This window comes from Podarcis vaucheri (assembly GCF_965113315.1).
Source record: "Podarcis vaucheri genome assembly, chromosome: 2".
Taxonomy (NCBI): Eukaryota; Metazoa; Chordata; class Lepidosauria; order Squamata; family Lacertidae; genus Podarcis; species Podarcis vaucheri.
In genome coordinates, this window is record NC_138760.1 from 99,018,432 (window position 1) to 99,034,074 (window position 15,643).

At 41.8% G+C, this 15,643-nt stretch overlaps 1 protein-coding gene across 8 annotated transcripts in view; it reads right to left on the reverse strand.

Moving 5' to 3' along the window:
- Positions 1-451: 451 nt before the first annotated feature.
- Positions 452-15,643, reverse strand: part of CNTN6 (contactin 6) — a 194,000-nt gene continuing 178,808 nt past the window's right edge. For 5 of the 8 annotated variants that reach the window (XM_082209351.1, XM_082209350.1, XM_082209352.1 and 2 more), the window contains 5 exons: positions 14,238-14,353; positions 12,165-12,351; positions 7,088-7,200; positions 3,529-3,697; positions 452-1,032 (listed from right to left, as the gene is read on the reverse strand). In XM_082209351.1, coding sequence (XP_082065477.1) covers positions 941-1,032; positions 3,529-3,697; positions 7,088-7,200; positions 12,165-12,351; positions 14,238-14,353 — 677 coding nt within the window. In that variant the 3' untranslated portion in view covers positions 452-940. Of the gene's footprint in view, positions 1,033-3,528; positions 3,698-7,087; positions 7,201-10,002; positions 10,036-12,164; positions 12,352-14,237; positions 14,354-15,643 lie in introns of those variants that run through there. The other 3 variants (XM_082209353.1, XR_014216004.1, XM_082209355.1) reach the window with 3 other exon arrangements.

Genomic DNA, 15,643 nt, shown 5'->3' on the forward strand with positions numbered 1-15,643 from the left:
TGTTGCAGCTGTGAAAATTCATGTTTAGGAATTTTGGAAATAAAACTGATCCCTTTTGCATAATACTGGAACTTGAGGTCATTCAATGAAAGTGAATATTGGAAGATTCAGCAGGAAGGACTTCTTCAACCATAGTACAGTTAGCCATGGAAATATCTGATGAAAATCTTGGATGAGCACCTTTCACAACTACACTATGACTAGTTTTCAAACTGTATTTTCAAAATGCAGGCTACGGGTATAATCTAGAGAAACAAAACAAGCCCATCCTTATGTGAATATGTCTATGGGACTCCAGTATCCTTAATATTCTGATGTTAATGTTTATCATTGAAAACAACATCCATGTTAATTCATTTGGCATGGCTTCTTCATTTTAAATTTTAAATCAGAATATACACATGCTACGAATGAAGTCTTCAGTTAGTCCAAGATACTGATAAAAATGGGGGAAATTGTAAAGAAATATTTTTTATTAAATCTGAAAATGCAGTAAACAGTGTTTCATTACAGACCAAAGTGAGAAATACAGATCAGCTAATGTTATACATCACAAACAACTGCAAGCCTTTTTCATATTGATCACTGGGTTTTGTTGTTGTAGATATCTTGTACATCTGCAACTCATACAGATATACTGGATTTTCACAACAGATCCCTGCAATACAAACTAGCTTTCTTTTTCTTTCTTTCTTTTTTACAATTTTGGCTCTGTTCTGTTCATTTTGGGGACATCTTAAACTCAAATATGCTTTAAAAAAAGAGAAAGAAATCAATTATATTTACATTTTAAAGGGCAATTCATTATCTTTCTCAATAGAATCCATTTTCAGAGATGACAGGTGCCAATATGTGAAAGGGAGGAAAGTCTCTGACCATCAATGGCTGCTTTGTTTTCAAAAGTCCAATGACTGCTTGCTGGCTCCGTTCAACAAAATACTCAGGAGCTGAGTATATAAACCAGAATCATAATCTTAGTTGTCATTATGTAATCTTCAGAGCCGCAGGTATACATCCCTCTGGAGCTTAAACCTGCAAAAAGAAACAGAGATAGAAAAGTACACTCAAATTCACATACTCGAGGCATTATTGATAAGAGCTGGTTTTAATGTGCTTAATAATCACCATGCTTTACTTTGCATGTTTCCCTCCACCCATCATGTTGATTATTTTTTTTCTTCAGGAGGATGAGGTCTAATACTATTAGTTGACTATGACGGCACTTTGAGGAGCACTGTTTCATTGTTCTGTTTCATTCCACCATTGGTGAAAGACTTGCAACTGTACAGTTCAATGCATAAAGTATAAAGTACCTAGGACAGGCATAGGCAAACTCTGCCCTCCAGATGTTTTGGGACTACAACTCCCATCATCCCTGACCACGGTCCTGTTAGCTAGGGATCATGGGAGTTGTAGTCCCAAAACATCTGGAGGGCCGAGTTTGCCTGTGCCTGACCTAGGACATTCAACCCACAAACCAGTTAATATTTTGTGTTTGGATTTCAGTCAAGGAAAGCAGTGGGGCAATTAGATTATTCTGAACTCTTGACTTAATTATATTACAAGGGAGCCCCACCCCCCTTAAGCTGGAAATGTATATCACTTTGCTTACAGCATGCTTGCCAGGTGTTGGAAGTATTTGGGGCCCTCATGTTTATTCATGTGTAGGTACCTGGATTTCTGCCCCAAAGTCTTGTCCTGATGGTACCATTCAATAGAACAACACCAGCTTTGCAACCTAACTCTACCCATATGAAACTGCTCACCCACCAAAGTCTTTGGAGGGTCTGTGGTCGGGTTACTTGAAATGGGTCATCATGCCTCCTGCCTGGGGGGAACGAGCCCTCGCAACTGACTTTCTCAAGATGCACATTTCATAACTTCTATTCCTAGTGGATGGCCATGTACTGCCCCAGGCCTTCTATGATAGTGGAGTTGGTTTTCAGAGCCCCTGATGCTGTATATATTTTTTAAAAAAAACCTTTTAATGTGCTATTATTTATTTAATTAGACCATTTGCATCTGCCCTTCATCCAAATATTTTAATGCGGGAAGTAGCAGAAATCCATACAAAGTGAGATCGCTGCTTTGAATTTGCATTTTGTAATGTGCCTCTCGTTCTTTTACTTACATTTTATACTTGCATTTTAACTTTAGTGAGCCACTTTGGTGGTTCTTTGCCTGAAAAGCCACCCAGAAATAAACTTTGGCATGACATGACATTGATGTGCAGTGGAGAATGACGGCTAAGCTCCCAGCCCTGGTAACGTATTATCTCCTTATTCCAGCACTCTGTGCATTCTGATTCCCTATGCGGAGGCAGAACCAGCCATCAGTACCAGACTACTAGAGCTGGTTTAAAATAACAACTATTTAAGAAGCATTGGAGGGCAGGGAGGACGTGGAGAGGACACCTGGATTTGCCCCCATGCTTTGCACCATATCCTGCCCCTGCCCCAAATCCCCTTAAGGCCCTCTTCAGTAGCTTTTGTTGAAACATGTACTGATTAGCACAGTGATGTACCCTACCTAAACCTCTGTGTAAGGGTGTTCCTTCACCTCAACGGACTAAGCTCTCCTCACACTTCTGTACACTCTTTCCATTTCTTCTGCTTTTTATCTTTCTAGTATCAATCTTGAAATCATCCATTTGCTATCTCTTGTTTCTTGCCCCTTTTGCACAGAATTGCCCCCTAGTCTCCATGTTCATGTTATTCCATCTTGATCTTTTGCAATACCCTCTCATTGTTTCTCCTTTCGCCTCCCTTTTGTTTCCTTTCCAGTTGAACGACTCCCTGTTCCCACAGTTCACACATGCCTGTTGATAAATTGATGGCCGCAAGCAGTGCTTTTTTGGGGGGACGGGATGCATACCCCTAAACATTTTGTGAATCTAAGTTTGGTCTCAATATGAGTAGAAAAATGAGAGTACCCCCTAAACATTTTTTAAAGGAAAAAAAGCACTGGCCGCAGGTGTGAATAGGTCATGAGATTTTTTTCAGTTCAGTTAGTTCACAGGTGCAGGTGCCTATAATTGTGTGTGTGGGGGGGAGGAAACCAACCCCTTGTTTTGCATAGGAATAGGCAAACTGTTTCTTCGTCCCTCCATCTCCCCTCCCCTTCAGTTAAAATAAATAACTGGGAGCCTGTGGGCAGAGACATTGGCTGTTTAAACCTATACACAGTCCTCAGTATATTTTAGGAACCTTTAAAATAGTAAATAACGAGGATTATTATGCTGAAGAGTTTAATTTCAACCCGACCCAGTAACTGATTTCCACACAGCTGCAGCCTCCACTTAAATCAGCAAGCCGCAGATCCGCAGCCCCCTGAAAATTCTGCTGCATTTCCCCCCTCATGTTAATTGGTTTTCCTTTTTCCCAACCAGGCACGTAAGAGACTGTTCCCAGGTTTACCTGGTACCATAATATCAAGTTAGTGTCAAAGGTCTATCCAGCTTTAGTTCTTCCCAGCAGTCAAGGGACCACAGCAACAGTGTTGGGGAAGGGGGGGGGTGAGGTAACTCACTGGACATGGTTGGAATCCTAATTTCCTCACTGCTGCTCCCTTCCCCTCCATCGCTCACAGTTCTTATTTCTACGAGATAATCTTCTTCGAAAGGTACCAGCAGCTCAGCGGATGTACTGTTTGTCTCCAATATGTGAGTGGTGCTTTGTCGGTTTTGCCTATACAGAATCTAAATATAAAACAAGAGAAGGGCAGGACCTGTTATATTATTGCCGCTTGCTTTTGTTAAGGCTTCTCCGCATGGTGGGTTGTGTTCTCAAACATTTCTGCAGCGTATTTTCAAGCACCCTGTGGGCACATTCAGCAAAAACACAGACCGCTCCAGTTGCTTACAAGAAATCCCTATGGAGATTCCCCATGTGGAATCTGAAGAGGTGCACGGATATGTTCACAATGCCTCCCTGTCTTTCATGCAGCGGCACATCTTCAACCTTATAATCCAGCACTTCTCGCTGTGTTCCTTGGAGCTTCTGGGGTTCCTTAAAGCAGCCCAAGGGGTTCCACAATGTAAAAAGTTGCCGTTGTGGACACATTTGCATAATGTGTGATTTCCATTGAGCTGCAGCCATGAGAGTTAAATGCACTTATTTCCTTCCTTCTCAGAGCTTTCCAATGGCTAAATCAGTAGCAGCCAGATGGGCTGTGCGGGCAGAGCAAATCTGCTTACCTGCTTTGCCAGTGCTACACCAATCTGATGCTCTCCACCACTCCACCCCTCTTAGTAACTGGCAGTGGAGTGCAGTGTTGAGAAGTCAGGTAAGCAATGCAACTTTGCCTGCCCCATTTGCTACTGAGTTGAGTGTGCTGCTCAAGCCCTTGTCACAGGAATTCCTTGCCTCCTTGTAAGTGCCTTCCATTGGAGCCAACTTCTAGGGACCAAGGCCCCTTTGAACCCACCCATGAAATGTTTCAGGGGGCACCCCTCCCCCAAAGTTAATGGCCATTGTCATTCAAATGGTGTGTGTGATCAATGGTGTGTGTGATCATCTTGTGATCAATTATGTGAGGTAGGGCTTACCTCCCCCCCAAATAATATTTCATTCAAGCTGGCACCAGCTCAGCTAAATACATATATTTCACGGGGCCAGATACATGAATACTATTTGCAAAGTAGTAGAGATTTGTTATTGCCCCATGTCAGAAAGAATGGGGGAACCAGTTCTTTGATAATGGCACCATTTTTATGTTGTGATTAAGAATTAAAGAAGGCAGGTACAAAGTCAACTTATTTATTGATCTCACAGCTGACCTGTAGAGAGGGATGTGGTGACAGACCATTTCTCAGTTGCCTAGCTGACAATTCCATTTTATGGAAGGTGGGATAAACAACAAGGGGGTGATCTCTCTTGGACCTGGTCCTCACCAACAGGGAGAAACTGATCAACAAAGTGGAACTACTGAGAACTTTTGGAGGAAGTGATCATGTCTTCTTGGGTTTCATTATACCTGTGGTTCTCAAACTTTTTTCCTCTGGGCCACACTTTCAGAATAAAAAAATGTTTGGGCTACACCAGTGTTTTTTTAATGGATAAGAAATATATTGGAAAACCAAAAGAAACATACTGAAAGAGAAGAGAGTCCAAAATGATGAGTTTCTTAAAGCTGAACTACTGAGAGCAGAAATGTAGGCAATTCCAACAAGAAAAATGGAAGGCATCTGTGTCTGCATAAGGAGTTTACAGATAAGCTGAGGTTTAAGAAGGACATGTATAAGAGATGGAAGAAAGGGGAGGGGAATCATGAAGGAATAGTATACACTAGTAGCCAACAGTTGCAGGGAGAAGGTCAGGTGGGCCAAAACTCAGAATGTGCTCAGTGTTGCAAGAGAGGTTAAAAATAATATTAAAAGGTTTATCCAGCTATGTTTGAAACAAGAGGGAACAACAAGCAAGTAGTAGGTCCTCTGCATGGAGAAGATGGAGAAATGTTAATGGGTGTCAGAGAGAAGGTGGAACCGCTCAACATCTACTTTGCCTCTTCATCCAAAAGGAAAGCAATGCCCAATCTGGTGATATCGAAATAAACGGTGCAAGGAGGAAGCTGCAGCCCAAGATTTGAAAAGAGGTAGTAAGGGAACACGTAGCTACTTTAAATGAATTTGCAGATGACACCAAACCGGGGGGGGGGGTAGTTAATGCCACAGACTACAGAATCAGAATTCAATATGAACTTAACGGATGGGAGAACTGGGCTCAAACTAACAAAATTAATTTCAGTAGGGAAAAATGTAAGATTCTAGGCAGGAAGAACCAGCTGCACAAATACAAGATGAGAGACACCTGCCTTACTAAAAAGGATCTAGGGGTTTTAGTAGACCATTAACTTACACAAGTAGACAGTATGATGCAGCAAAAAAAGCTAATGCTATTATGGGTTGCATCAACAGAAGTATAGTTTTTGTATCAAGGGAAGTAATAATACGACTCTATTCTGCCATGGTCAAATCACATACGGAGTAGTGTGTCCAATTTGGGATGCTACAATTTAAGAAGAATATAGACAAGCTGGAACATGTGTAGAGGAGGAGAAATTGTTAAGGAAGTTGGGTATCTTTCATCTGGGAAAGAGGAGATATGATAGCCATCTTCAAAAACCTAAAGGGCTGTCACATGGAAGATGGAACAAGCTTGTTTCTTCTGCTCCAGAAGGCAGGATCTGAACCAATGGTTTCAAGTTACAAGAAAGAAGACTAGACATCAGGATGAACTAATAACAGTGGAAAGGACTCCCTTGTGAGGCTGTGGACTCTCTTTCCTTAGAGGTTTTTAAGTAGAGGTTGGATGACCATGTGCCATGGATGCTTTAGTTGAGATTCTTGCATTGTAGGGCTTTGGATTATATGACTCTCAGGGGTGCATATGTATGTTCTACAAACAAACAAACAACCTATATATGTAGAGAACTAGATTCTCAGGGGAAAGGGTTCTAGCCTACATTTACCATTCTAGTTTTCTACATGGAGCAGTGATGGATTTTTTTGGAGGGGGATATAGAAGGCCACTTAGTCAAGTTAAGCCCACAATCTGGAGAAGTGGTACAGCCTCATATATTCACCTCAATGAAACCTATGTCTTCGACTGATGTGACTGATGACATAGGATATCTGTCTGATCTTCGATGTATAGATGTGATGATGAAGAATAGCCTTTTGGTTCTTAATTTAAATTGTGGTCAGTCATCTCCTTTGTGGTTAAAGCCTCTGCATATACCATAGTCTTTGGAACGATATTTTCCATTTCAAAAAGAACAACATTTGTGGCAGCATGATTTGCGTAAGACTCATTGACATTTTGTATTTACGTTCACCATTTATGTTTCATGTGAAAACAGTTTTCTGCACTGACTACAGAGTCACTTATCTAGATTCTCTGGGATCTCAGGATAGTCCACTTTTATTATCTGAGGGCCCATCAAACATAGCACATGCTCTGTACTTCAATACATTTCACTTAATAAGATGATGAAGGAATATAATTGCTTTTTAGATCCAAATAAAAAATAGCAATACTTTACTTAAAATACAGCCACTCACAGGAGTTCCTATGTTTAACATACTTACTTTGTAGCCTAGTACTTCAGACTCATTTTCCATTGTTTTCACATGCTCCCAGTTCAAGCATATCTTCGAATTTGTCAGTTTCCAGGCAATGTTGGCTGGGCGTTGACTTGGCGCTTTAATAAAAGATAAGGACAATATGCATCATTTCCAGACAGAAGCTGCACGAACTGTTAACATGAAAAGTACTCAGATATGACTGATTCAAACTCAAAGTAACTATTTAAAGACTCTTATTGCAATCGCCTTTCCTATGTGAAGCAAATTCTATTCATAACAGGCGGGGAAGAACAGAACCCACTGATCAAAAAACTGTATTAACAAATTACATTATTAATAGAGCCCACAATCTGGCTAGCTGTATGCTTTTGCACCCAGATGCTGGGAAGATATTTCATTTAAAGTTCCACAGTTATTCCACAATCATTGGCCTGGGATGTATCATGTAGCTCAAACCAGCTAGGGAATGTGATGCTTGCCACACTCACCAAAAGCATTTGACTCATAAAACCCCGCAAGTGGCAATACGTTATGATGTTCTTCCCGGTCCTGGGAATTGTATAGTGAAATAGATGCCAACCCTCATATACCTATGTGGGTACCCTTTCTTTTTCTGTACAATGTCCCTGGTTGCTTTTCAGGGGTGCCATATGCAGAGGGAGGGAAGGTGGCCACCCCCATAGGTATATGGAGGTTGTCATCTTTTTCTCAAGTAATGCCTTTTAGAAAGAACAGATAAGAGGAGTCAGCTAAACCACCTCACTAAAAAAAATAAAAGGGGGGGGGAGAGAAAGCAAGCTGGAACAAATCATGCCTGGAAAGGTTGTACGCATGTGATCTAAACTGCATGTCCATGTTTCAATCTGAACATGATTGGTGGGCTATAAGCCATGCAGGCTTGCTGCAAATTGTGGAGGAAACCAAAATCTTCTCCCATCTCTAGTGAACAGAAGTGCCTGTTGTGGGTGGGTGCAGGGCAGGGTTATTGGTTTTCAGGGAAAGCTAGTAGGGTGGTAGGGACAGTGAAGGAATCTGGAACAGATGATTTGAAGCCAGGAACTCTTCTTCTGGTCAGACTTCAACTGAGATGGAGAGGGGCTTGTTTAGTCCTTTGAGCACCCGTTGCTCATTTCCAGGCCTGAGTCTGGTAAAAAATAATAATCCCTCAAGCTTTTAATGCCCTGTGTGTGCCATTTCTTGGGGTCTTGGTTCAAGGGGTACTGAACTCTTACTGGGTAGCCACTGCCAACTGGTGAAATATATTATCTACAGTACATGCCTGCATAAGTGGAAAGGCATAAATATATCTTATTCCATAAATATTTATTTCACAAAGATAGTTGGAAAATTCTAGACATATTTCTTAGCTCTGATCTGATTTTATTTAAAAAGACACAGAAGAGTTTTGATGAGAAACAACTAAGCAAACGATTAAAAGCAATTGAAACAGTTTCTTTTTGTCCATATAAAGACTGACCACAAGTTCACAGCTGGAAAAAAATATACAAAGTATAACCAGATTTCTTACTATCTCCAAAGTTATATGGTGCACATTCCCACACATCATTGTTCTGTGAAGTAGGAAGATAGAACTGTGTGGAAGGATACTTATTTGAGCCTTCTATAGCTGGCATTTCAGCCAATGACAAGCTTCCCTCAAGATGCCTAATTTTATTTCATTAAGTCCTCTTCAGAAATTTCCCTTCATCCATTCCAGCTCCACCCTCCAAACTTCCTTGCATTTGGTGGAGGGCCTGCCCACCTATATGCATTCAGGTGTTCTCTATGTAAATTGGAATCCCAATTGTGCAGATGAACCTTAATTGTGGATTCAGTTAGAGGTGTATAGGTTCTCCCTGCTGAATATGTGCAGTTCAAAAGACAGGAAGAAGATCAGACTGCATGGAGATTAGCAGATGGTTCACATTGTCCTATTCCCACACAACTCTCCCATCAATGCATCCATGAACATGTGAGGAAATAGTTCTTTCTGGAGAGGACTATATTACATTCTACTATGTTATACTGAACATAACTATCCAATAGAAGGATTGTGATGCAACAGATGACCTTGTTAATGAGTCTTCTGCAATTTCAGGTACCATCTTGTATGAGAGGTACACTTCATATACCTGTGAAAGACTAACAGCACAATCCTATGCATGCTTCCTAAAAAGCAAGTCCTGCTGTGTTCAGTAGGCTGATTTACTAGCAAGTGTGTTTAGGATGCAGTCTAAAAATATAAAGCTAGAAAAGGTGAAATCGAAACAATCCATAGTTCACTTTACTATGCAAGTTAGTCCACAAGTAAAATCCATTAGTTGTGTTGTTGTTGTTGTTAATAGTTTGATTTTTTTTTGGTCGGATTCTCACTTCCATGTCCTTACTAAAATGCAATGGGTTGCATCTGGGAGTGAGAATATAATAATAATAAATGTAAAAATCACAATTTGTTGCCCTTTCCTGATGTCAAATTCAGGTTCCTGAGGTGGCCATCTCATTCTGCCCAATGATAGGGCTGGGCGAGGGAGGAGGGTATCACCTCCCACACTGTTCCAGAGTATCCTCCAACCCCACAGAACAGTTTTTCTGGACATACAGGGGGCTGCAGGGGGGAGAAAGAATCAATGAAGAATCACTTATACCCCCTACTTTCCTCTGTTGAAGCACCCCAGAAGCAGCATTTGCTCATGGAGACTCTGAATCCAACCCATTTTATGGATTTGTTGTGTCCCCCCCCATTTTTATGATACTTCCTCCACCCAAATTCTATGTTCTCTTCTATCATTGAGTGTAAGATATGGAAAGTGTTTGAAGTCCTCATCCCGTCCACTTCCTCTTTGATGTGCACTATGCAGAAGAGTGTTTATAAGGATTCTGCATGCATTAAAAATGAATAACCACAAAACACCCTTTACCTGTGCATTAGTGGCCACCTCTCCATACGTAACCTAAAAAGGAGAAAGAGTTAAACGAAAAAGGGCAAGGTGATGTTCCAGTTAATTAAAAGGTATTACTGGGGACTCACTATTTCTCGTAAGCCCAAGGTGATTTTGAATGAGAAGGATGAATAGTAGGCTCATCAAATCAATGGAAGATAGGTGGAGAACATTGAGATATTTTCACAGAGGACTATGAACACCATTCCAGCTCTCATGCATTTCCAATGATGCTTAATCAAAGAGGGAAACTGAGGGAATATTTACACCATATTCTAATTTTTCCTCTGGAATTTTAAGGTATGTCAGTTTAGATTCCTCACAATACATCACAGTTCAAATGTGATGTGATTCTTCTTGGCTGCTAGGATATTCTCTTTCCACACTATTTTGAAGTTACAGGTTGTACCAGGCTTTTGTCTGGCACTACTGGGAGAAACTGAAAACAGATATATACTCATTAAACCCCATAAAAACAATCCAGCATTCAGGTGCACAAAGGCCTATTGAAATGAATGAGTGTGGAACACTTCTAACCCTTTGATGAACTATAGATTTTCTGCAGTAGTGCTATAATGAAGCAGCCACGCTCCTTGAGCCAAAATGTTATTTTCCTCCATTTTTAACAATGGAAAGGAAGAACAAACAAAAGGACCATCTCATATCCTCACCCTTTTCTTTTTCCTGCTATTCTTAAGGTGCTGAAATTTCTAATGTTACATGCACCTTGTTCAACTGAAGGTTAGTAGAAATTCCAGCTGTAAATGTGATCAAGCCTTCAAAATGACAAAAGGAGTATTTCCCAAACAAGTAACAAAATCCATCAAATGATACACATACTAGATCATGGGTAGGCAACCTAAGGCCCAGGGGCCGGATCTGGCCCAATCACCTTCTAAATCCAGCCCGCGGATGGTCCGGGAATCAGCGTGTTTTTACATGAGTAGAATGTGTCCTTTTATTTAAAATGCATCTCTGGGTTATTTGTGGGGCATAGGAATTCATTCATATTTTTCTCTCTCCAAAATATAGTCCAGCCCACCACATGGTCTGAGGGAGAGTGGACCAGCCCATGGCTGTAAAAGGTTGTTGACCCCTGTACTAGATTCTGTTAAAAGGACTGGACTTAATGCATTGATTTATAACTGCTTACTGTTAGCAGAGGCAGATTTAGGGAAGCATGACCGGTTTGGTTGCACTGGGTGCTGAGCATTGGGGGGCACCACAGAGGATGCTGCAATTATTATTGAGAATGGAGCATGAGAAGCAGGGTATGTGTGCCGAAAGTTGGTGTTGTATTATTAGACCCCCTAGTCTGCCATGTGCACGTATCTTCCATGCAGGAATTTTGTAACACGAGGTAGCCCTCAATGAGAGTTGTGGAAGAGAAGAATGGAAGAGTATTCTGCCCCATGCTTTTGAAAAGTACAGTTCATGACACAATCATTCCCCCACCTCCCCAGAGGTGCATCTGTAGAAAGCATTTGCAATAAATCCTGTAGAGAAACTGCAGGCCTGTGGCAACTCATTTCCTGGACAGGAGCTGTTGAAAATTAGCCCAAGACTTGAAACAGACAGAGGTGCCTGGCATTTCCACCTGAGTTGGTTGACTCCCAATCCAAGGTGTTGCTTTCTTGGGGATCTGCCTTGCACAGCTGCCTGTACTTCCGGGAAGGAAGGGTAGCACTTGGACAGCAAAGAAATATGGTGGGCTGGGCACTTCATGGTGACCCACATTAATCCCTTTGAAATTTTGTAAATTGTGTGGTTTACTTCATGTGGTGAAGTGAATTGGCTGGTGTACTGCTTGCGATTATTGATTTAATCGTGTTGGGAAAGCTGGGTGCCCAATCAGTCTCTGAATGAAGGGGAGGACTTTTCATTTAGTAACACACAGACCTATTTACAATACCCATGCAGTACTTAAGCACTGCATTTTTTAAAAAAGGTGGCAACTTTATCAGTTATTGTAGTTCAGCATCCAGTATCATCACTTCCTTTTGAAATATAGGACAGACATACTAGTTGTGGAACTTTATGGTGCTTTTCTACTAGGCAAAGTTATGCTGCAGCAGGTTACTGTGAGTCAAGTGCACTTGTGCTTTTTTTAAAAAAAGTCATTGGCTGTTTAAGATACTCACGTGCTTTTTTTGTAGTGACGTTAACTGGGACACTGGATGGTCCAGTCCCAGCTGTGTTGAAAGCCCTCACTGTGGCAAAATACATTGTATTGGCCCTGAGGCTGGTGATATTTTTGGCCGTGATGTTGCCGTTGACTCTGACTTTGCCAGTTGCAGAATCCTTTGAGTCGTCCGTCCAGTACAAGACCTAAAGTTTAAGAGCAAGGGTTCATTGCTTTTTCTCCAATTACAATCTTGATTGGAAAGAAGACAAGTAGACAAGTAATGCTTCAAGAGGGACAGCTGATTTTGTAATTGAAGCTGTCAGGATATAAAAGCAGGCATGAATATTTATAGCATTTCTTGCATCCTGAATACAAACCGGGGGGGGGGGACGCACACATAAACAAATTAGGACTCCTTTGCTTTTATAGCTATCTAAAGGGGAAACTTTGATAAGGTGAGTAATGCTTAAGAGCTTGTCGATCTATAATTAAACCATGACGCAAAAAGGAAAAAGAAATGAAATGAAAGAGGATTCCTAGAGAGATCTTAATTATTATGTTTCTTGCCCATGTAGTTACAATTCAATAACTATTGACTTAGGCCTCCCTTTGAGCTCTAACAGTTGTTTGATGTGGAAGAGCATGTGCTTTCTGAACTAGACCATCCACTCTGAGGTTCAGCAGCAAATGTAGTTACAGTGGCACCATCCCCACACAAGAGGAGGTTTCAGCAGGCTTGGGAACATAGGAAGCTGCCTTATACTGAGTGAGACCCTGACAGCAGCTCTCCAGGACTTTAGACAAGAGTACCTCCCAATCCTACCTGGAGATGCCAGGGATTGAACTTGGGACCTCCTGCATGCAGAGACCATTCACTAGTATTGAGCCAAGACCCTTTTGGGCCCTTTTTGTGTGTGAAGTCAAGGTTTGCAAAACTGCAAACTATCTTTCCACAAACCCTGCAGAAAAGCTCCCCCTGCCTTGGGGTGGGGGGAATGGGGATACAAGAGAGAGGAAAATCATTCAATGAGTGCTACGACAACATTGGATGCAACCCATAGCTATTAAAAGCTACTAAAGAAAGGAATCTAAGAAAGAAAATGGTTTATCTGGTTTGAGATAATAGAATGCACAGACAGTGCAATTTGCTACCTCCCATTGCCAATCTGTAAGCTGCCCTCCAGTGAATCATGGAATATTTAAAGGTAAAGGAAAAGGGACCCCTGACCATTAGGTCCAGTCGTGGCCGACTCTGGGGTTGTAGCGCTCATCTCGCTTTATTGGCTGAGGGAGCCGGCGTACATCTTCCGGGTCTGTGGCCAGCATGACTAAGCTGCTTCTGGTCGAAACCAGAGCAGCACACGGAAACGCTGTTTACCTTCCCGCTGGAGTGGTACCTATTTATCTACTTGCACTTTGACATGCTTTTGAACTGCTAGGTTGGCAGGAGCAGGGACCAAGCAACAGAGGCTCACCCTGTCGTGGGGATTCAAACCACCGAGCTTCTGATCGGCAAGTCCTAGGCTCTGTGGTTTAACCCACAGCGCCACCCACGTCCCCATGGAATATTTACAGAGATTCTAATTGCACAGGGCGAGTTTGTCTAAAAAAACAACAACCCCAGAATCTTATTCAAAGTTGAAAGGAGACCAATCTGTCTGCAAATAATCACATGCAAGGCTTTGGACTAGAGGATATGTATACAAAAGCAGGAGAGGTTGAGGTTGAAAAGCTGTGTTGCAAGAATGCTGGTGCTCAGGAGGCAAGAAACCAGAAAGGCTATTAATGAAATAGCAGAGATGGTGTGTTGGAAAGGAGGAGTCAAATAGAGTAATGGGATGAAACGATCTTGAAAATCAGGAAAAAAGCAGTTAAAAGTGGAGCTTGACTGGGAGGCTGGAAGCAGAGAGGGACAAGAATGAATGGACATGAAATGTTGGCATACAGCAAGTGAACAGAAAAGGTTACAGTAGAACCTAGGGAACTGTGGGGCAAAAAGAAAAAGGGACAGAAGGGTAAGGTAGTCTATATCTATATATGAATGAACCAGCTATATTTGACTACAAAAATCTAATATGAAGTGTCCCACCTCATAGCCAAGAACCCTTCCAGTATGTCTGTTCCACACCACAGGATTCCAAGAGACTTCTATTTCTGAGGCTGAGAAACTTTGTACAATGGTTCCAGTTGGTGCTATCTGTGGCTCTGGGAGAGCAATAGTGGCACAGAAAACATACATTTTAGAGACCACAATGTAATACCAAATTGTTATAATGAAAAATAAACAGAAGGGGTTATAAAACTGTAAAAATCATGAAAAGATTGATCTCTCACAACTAAAGACTTCCTGTGGCAACCAACTTCTTATGATGTAGTGAATTTAGCTATTGAACTTGTTGTTGTTTAGTCGTTTAGTCGTGTCCGACTCTTCGTGACCCCATGGACCAGAGCACGCCAGGCACTTCTGTCCTCCACTGCCTCCCGCAGTTTGATCAAACTCATGCTAGTAGCTTCAAGGACACCATCCAACCATCTCATTCTCTGTCGTCCCCTTCTCCTTGTGCCCTCCATCTTTCCCAACATCAGTGTCTTTTCCAGGGAGTCTTCTCTTCTCATGAGGTGGCCAAAGTATTGGAGCCTCAGCTTCACGATCTGTCCTTCCAGTGAGCGCTCAGGGCTGATTTCCTTCAGAATGGAGAGGTTTGATCTTCTTGCAGTCCATGGGACTCTCAAGAGTCTCCTCCAGCACCATAATTCAAAAGCATCAATTCTTCGGCGATCAGCCTTCTTTATGGTCCAGCTCTCACTTCCATACATCACTACTGGGAAAACCATGGCTTTTACTATACGGACCTTTGTTGGCAAGGTGATGTCTCTGCTTTTTAAGATGTTGTCTAGGTTTGCCATCGCCTTTCTCCCAAGGAGCAGGCGTCTTTTAATTTCGTGACTGCTGTCACCATCTGCACTGATCATGGAGCCCAAGAAAGTAAAATCTCTCACTGCCTCCATTTCTTCCCCATCTATTTGCCAGGAGGTGATGGGCCCAGTGGCCATGATCTTCGTTTTTTTGATGTTGAGCTTCAGACCATATTTTGCGCTCTCCTCTTTCACCCTCATTAAAAGGTTCTTTAATTCCTCTTCACTTTCTGCCATCAAGGTTGTGTCATCTGCATATCTGAGGTTGTTGATATTTCTTCCAGCAATCTTAATTCCGGCTTGGGATTCATCCAGCCCAGCCTTTCGCATGATGAATTCTGCATATAAGTTAAATAAGCAGGGAGACAATATACAGCCTTGCCGTACTCCTTTCCCAATTTGGAACCAATCAGTTGTTCCATATCCAGTTCTAACTGTAGCTTCTTGTCCCACATAGAGATTTCGCAGGAGACAGATGAGGTGATCAGGCACTCCCATTTCTTTAAGAACTTGCCATAGTTTGCTGTGGTCAACACAGTCAAAGGCTTTTGCATAGTCAATGAAGCAGAAGTAGATGCT